Consider the following 6,459-nt stretch of genomic DNA (forward strand, 5'->3'; position numbering starts at 1 on the left):
TTAAGGTAAAAGTTAATAAATAAAAACATGAATTTTTAGAACAAAGACACTTTTAATATAACGGGGGAAGTAATAAAATTTCTTTTGGATTCTAGTACCCGAAGAAGAGTGCCTCAGAGTCTCAATACGAATTCAAATTCACAAACAATCAATTCATTAAATGACACCCGTTCTCAAGGCCGCATTGGGTTGGTGAGTTGGTGGAGTGTGTTTTCATTGTGGTAATGTGTTTAATTGGGCTAGAGTTACAGTAAAAGAAAATATCAATCCGGCCCATCTAAAGAAACAAAAAAAAAGAATATTAATGCACTAGCCGGGAATCGAACCCGGGTCTGTACCGTGGCAGGGTACAATTATACCACTTAACCACTGGTGCGTTTTATTTTATTTTTTTCTCATTAAAATATACTCTTTCTAATGAAGTATGTACACTTTAAGTTTTTTCTTTTTATTTTGTTAATAACTAGTGAATTTTGAGCCCCTATCAATTATCCTATTAAAATAGTTACGTTATTCTAGTTTATTTGTGCAGAATTTTAAACTATTTATTGAAAAATCATTTTGTTATAGATATATTTGTATAAAATCTTGAAAAAAAATCAAGAAATAACTCGTATATAATTTGATATATTCACATATTTTTCTTTTAATGAAGTATATAATATATAATTGATATAAAAAAAAAGATATGTAGATATTTTAAAGGTCAAGAGATATAAGTCGTAAACAATTTCATTAAGGGTATTATAAGTATATTATGTGAATATATTGGTTAATAAATGATAAAAGATAGTTTGAATAGTTAAATAGGTTTTTAAAAAATATGGGAAGAGATTGATTCTTTATTAAGGAGTAGATAAATGTGCCTCAAAATGCAGTTTTATTTGTTTGATTTTATTCTTGTTTAATGACATAATTGTAACAATTTGATCCAATAAATAACATTGGACATCTTAGAGGTGACCAGAGAAAAGTTTAAAAACGACCACCGGGTTAGACACGTACATTCTGAGTAACCTGAACAGATAAAAATCCATTTACCCAGTGTAAATCATACTCACATTTATAATAAATATGACTATCGAGGTCCAGAATTTTGGAGGCATTGTGCAACATCAACTCAAACTACAAAACAAGGAGATTCTACAACCTCAAAACCACAACTAAAACCAAGTATTGGGAGAAGCAACAGGGGCAGGCAGATGATCACCTTATTCAAACAACTATTGAACAGAGAAAAATAATCAAAATTGAATATCGGATTTAACTTATCACTTGTAGGTTTAAATTATACAACTGTAAGCAACACTATAACTTCAACTACTCTACAAAATACAATACATGTAAAACAACAATATCGAACAGGTGAATTCACCCACATTACAGACTCAAACTTTTCTTGTTCAAGATGATGTGTGCGTGTGAAAAATCATCAATGGCTGCTCAAACATTAAATAAAAGCAAAGAATAAAGCTAAAGATGTTATCAATAGAGCGAGTAATGAGAAGCTTAGACGGGAACTTGCATTCGGGAGATACGGGTATGCATCGGGTGGTGGCATCACACAGTTGTCACCATTGAAGTAGATTCTACGAGGGAAAGCCCAACCCTTTTCAAATGTGAAAGTTGATTTGTCTTTCCGGAAGAGTAATTCTGACTGAACATTCCCCAATGGTCCAGCTTGATTCAGAAAATCATTGTAGAATTTAACTCCCCAAAGCATACCAGTATCATCTGTAAACATTTACAAATACAGGTTAGAACTTGTTTATATCAGTCTACAGGGAGCGAGTATTTAAGTTAGTTGCTTGCAAAATGAACTTACTAATTGAAGAATAAGGAGTCAATGGCTTGTAGTTAAAACTGAAAATTTGAGTAAGGTTGTCAAAGTTGGGATGTTGGACAACTAAGTTCCACTGAGAGTAATTCATCCTGTAGTTGAAGTTTGTGATTGTGACCTTCACGCGCCAGTAATCCTTATAGTTAAGTTTCACATGCCAGTGGACTCGAATAGGACACATATGTTTCGTGCATTGAACCAGGGGTGTTAAGGTGTTCTTTCCAGGACCATTAACAACCGAAGCTAGATATGGTGAGTTTGGGCTGCAAAAAGAATTGGGAAAGGTGAGTTACAAAAATATTACCTTAACTAAAGTAGTTAGTTTGAAGTCAAATGACCAAAATAGGAAACCTTACTTTACACAACTTCCAGGGTGAGTAATGTTATTTTGGCATCCACAGGTGCATGTTGGACAGGGCACAATCGTTTCATTGTAGAACGAAGAAAGAGATACACAGCACGTGGGAGTTTTTTGGGCCAAAAACTGTGAATATGTACATGTAACGTTCCATGTCACTGCAAAAGCAGAATTAAGACATTAGAGTTTTTCGGATTAAGCAGGAGTAGTTGGATCTCGAATAACCTACAAGTTTGGGCTTAGTATGCTTACTCATAGCTTGAGTGACTCTTCTTCCATCTGAAGTAATGAACTTCGTTGGTTTGCCAACTACAGCCGGTCCACAGGTATAGCCAGGGCCAGGTGCAAGCAAGGTGAAATTCTTGGGTGGTTTAACCGTCTTGTTAGTTGTTCCAGCAGCACCAACACTAACCTGAAACGAACTGGCGTAATTGTTGGGATCTTGGGCCCATGAGTTGATAACACCTCCCTTGCAGCAATTTGCAATCTGCTGGTTGTAAGGGGTTCCTGGTAATAAGTCAACAACTGTTGGAGTCTTCTTGCAGCAATGTGGTGGTGAACTTTTATATTTTGAACAATCTCCTTGCTCGGTCGTTTGACTGCCCATCATGCTCCAAATCACCTCTTTTTTAGCCCAGGTCCAACCTAAGGTCCACCCAGGTGGTTGAATATGGCGGTATTGTTGGAAGTTATACATTGTAACGACAGCCTGCAGTTTCAATAAGTAGCTATTAGCAACATTAAAGATCGTGAATCCACATGTATTGAAGGCACCTATAAATATAAAAATCCTTGTTTGATACTTACAACATAACCATCAGGGGTCCAACTAATAATATCCCACTTGATTGTAATGTTTCCATTTGGGTCAAGTGCATCATACGCTTCTGCATATTAACAAAGAAAAGGAAGGGAGTCAAGAGTTGTTTCTAGTCATAAACTCTTAGAAAATCATTAAACAACAAACAGAGAAAAAAGATCATTATACAGATCAAAACTTGATCCGAATCAATAAAAAATAGTAAACGTAATCATTAATCATTCACCTAATATAACATGTTGCTTCTAGCATATGATTATTAAGGTGTAGATGTACGATTGCGTTCATTGAGATACTTATTTGGTTGAGTCAATCCTTTAGTTGTAATCAAAACACATCTTTACTTGGATAAATCTTGTTATACAGTAAAAAATTTACTGATCAAGCTTCCAATATGGATCAATATAGATATACTGATCTACATTTAAAAAGTCATTCACATACTACACAACATATATAACTCAATACAATATAAAATTTTATCATATAAAATGAGATCTCAAACCACCGACAACAACGGTAACCAATCCTGCTAAAGATCTCAAACCATTTTACATAGCTTACTGAATTTCCAGCCTCCCCTGTATTAACTTACACCACTAAACCTTAATTAACAATTAAAATCTCTAAAAACCAGCACTAATTCAGCTATTTTATTACAAATCTTGATCAACAAAGATCAAATCTTTTTCATTCTACAAAGCCTAAAAACAAATTTCATAAATTACCCACTAATCCTAACTCAATCACAAATCTAATAAACTCACACCCATCATTAATTTCAGACATTAAAGTATAAATCTTGATTAAAAATTGAAATTAAGCAAAGCCCAGAAACCAAATTGATCAAAAATGATTAAAGTAACAAACTTTAAATAAAAATGTTAACACGAGATTCAAACCTGTGCAAGTGAAAGTGAATGAAGAAAGCAATATTGCAATAACAAGACTGGAAATTGATAGTCTAGTGAGAGATCTGCAGAAATTATCCATTTTTTGTTTGCCAAGTTTTAGTAGATCCACTGGCTTTTGTATTGGCCTTTTTTGTTGAGTGTTTTTAGTGTGTGTAATGGAGGGAGAGAGATTTGGTTTTTCTCTCTTTCACAAAAGAAATGATTTGATGGTTATTAAAAGAAAAAGTCTAGCTAATTTGTATAGTTTTTTATTGTTAAAAAAATGTGTTTGTTTGGTGAAAATTAGCAATCTTGTACATCAAACATACTATAATGTGCTTTTTATTGGGACTAGTAAATTTTATTTATAAAAAGTCTGCGATAAAAGGTATATAAAATTTGAGACTTGATGTATAAGTTTTACTAGTAGATGTATGTCTATATTAATGGACAAACAACGATTTGTGATATTATTAATGTTAAATATCTGTTAGTAGTTTATGATTTTTATTTAAATAAGGTACAAAAGATAAAAGGAGATATTGTGGGATTATTGGGTACCACTTGACTTTAGTTAAGTCGTAAACATCAAACGGACCGATATAACTAATTCATTTGTTAAATGAGATAAAAGTAAGGCTCACATTTTCAACATTATTAGCTAGATATGACAAGCTAAAATTGTGATATTACTAACCACATGTCACAACATAAGTTGAGATTAATAGCATACGTTTTGAATTTAGTATATGGTTTCAAATATTACTGAGATTTGAAAGATATTAAGAAAACATCAAAAAGGTTGTTTTGTATATGATACTAACTAAAGAGAAAGTAAGTCGTCAAGAAATCCAGCACTTCTTGCCGACAACATCGATATATATCGATATAGAATATATGTTCATTATGATTAAAATATCCTAACCAATGATTATTTTACTAGTCTACAACTTATAATAGATATATTTACTTTAATTAACCAAAAATATAGCAAGATTAACTATTTACTAATAGATACATGCCAAAAAGTATAAGTTTTTTACTATCTTTTTCTTCAAAGGTAATATTGTAGGAACACCATTTAAGAAAATAACATTTTTATTGAAATATATTCAAATTACAACAAAATATTACAACTAAGTTTACAATTTACAAATCAATACAAGAAATGAAAATACAAGAAAATAACATAAAACAGGAAAGAGCTGGTTAACAACGGCTGAGGGTTCTGTTACACAGAGGACCCTTAAAACTGATTTCGGGTCACCCAAGTGAACCCGTCAGTTTCTCAGGGTACAACAGCCAAAGCAGATTCTGCCGGAGTTAACCTACAACCCGGATTTTGGTGATCTGGTGTTGGTGAAGCCAGAGTGGAGTGTTGTTGTTAACTACCAAATTCCACTAAGTAAAAATGAAGAGTGCGCCACTAAAACGCCTCATCGCCCACGGTCCCGGTCGCACCCTTTTAGCCCACTTGGGATGTAGCCCCTTATAAGGAATTATAACTCCTTCAACACTCCTCCTTATAAACACACTTAATGTTTATACTTCTTCCAATGTAGGACAAACTCACATTAGTTTAAATACTCTTTCAACTCCTTTTTAATCATATCTATTAACAAGGATTAAAATAGCAATTTGTTGTTTGATTGAGTAGTGTCGGTAGATTATTTATAACAATAAAGTCTAAAAAACAGGACATATACAGCCCAACAATGACCACGTGGGACTTTTGTCATCTTTAGACCCTTTCTAAATCTTTTGCAATTGCACAATTAAATGATACGAGTAAATGGTAAGGCCATTTTTTTCCCGTGGAATACGGTTAATCAAAAGGTTTTTGGGATTGTATTTTTGAAGTTTTACTGTCTGCAGTAAAAAAAATATTTAAGTTAAAATTTCTTGAAAAAACTATCGTGCACCTAATCCTAATTACATGAAAAAATTTACACGGCCACACAATCCACCCCTAAATATTTCAAAAAGAATTTAAGTAGCAAGTTGCAATTTATTTACCAACTATATTTTGACTATGTTAATTGATCAAAGTGGCCCACACAATCATTGATCATCCAACACTTTAACCCACACCCATGGGGTTGTGAATTAACTTTCAACTTAGCCATGTAAAGCAAATGTTAATATTGGCAAGGTAAACTATTTTAGTTCCTTTACTTTCTATTATAAGACTCCGATAACTTGCATAACAGTTTTCCCATCGAACCTCTCCGTGTTTAACTGAAGCAAATTATCACCTAAAAACAGATCATTTGTTGTGGATTATTGGACTTCATCACGGTGTTGGTGTTTTTTTTGTAACTTTGTTTGTTGCTTGTTGATCGACAAAACGTATAAGATTGTATATTGTGTTTGCTTGTTAGTCGTTGATCTAGCAAATTAAGATGAGTTAGAAATTGGGACTTTGATGGATAGTTTCCTTCATCAACGTCTAAATCAGTCTCAAATTCAAAAAGGTTAACCTTAAAAAATATAATGATGGTGTATGTATACATTAGGATCAGTAATGTATATAACTTCACTGTTGCAG

General features: G+C 32.9%; 1 protein-coding gene and 1 non-coding gene across 2 annotated transcripts; both read right to left on the reverse strand.

Annotated features, from left to right (window-relative positions):
- Positions 1 to 305: 305 nt before the first annotated feature.
- On the reverse strand, positions 306 to 376 carry TRNAG-GCC. Its single transcript has one exon. It is a non-coding gene; the product is annotated as a tRNA-Gly (tRNA).
- An 865-nt stretch (positions 377 to 1,241) lies between these two features.
- On the reverse strand, positions 1,242 to 4,135 carry LOC122606097 (protein COBRA-like). Its single transcript, XM_043779062.1, has 6 exons — positions 3,921 to 4,135; positions 3,006 to 3,085; positions 2,451 to 2,907; positions 2,197 to 2,356; positions 1,826 to 2,103; positions 1,242 to 1,734 (listed from the first exon to the last, which is right to left on the reverse strand). The coding sequence occupies exons 1-6, from the start codon at positions 4,009 to 4,011 to the stop codon at positions 1,451 to 1,453; spliced, it is 1,350 nt and encodes a 449-aa protein (XP_043634997.1). The 5' UTR covers positions 4,012 to 4,135; the 3' UTR covers positions 1,242 to 1,450.
- Between the last annotated feature and the right edge of the window lie 2,324 nt (positions 4,136 to 6,459).

Source organism: Erigeron canadensis, chromosome 6, assembly GCF_010389155.1.
Source record: "Erigeron canadensis isolate Cc75 chromosome 6, C_canadensis_v1, whole genome shotgun sequence".
Taxonomy (NCBI): Eukaryota; Viridiplantae; Streptophyta; class Magnoliopsida; order Asterales; family Asteraceae; genus Erigeron; species Erigeron canadensis.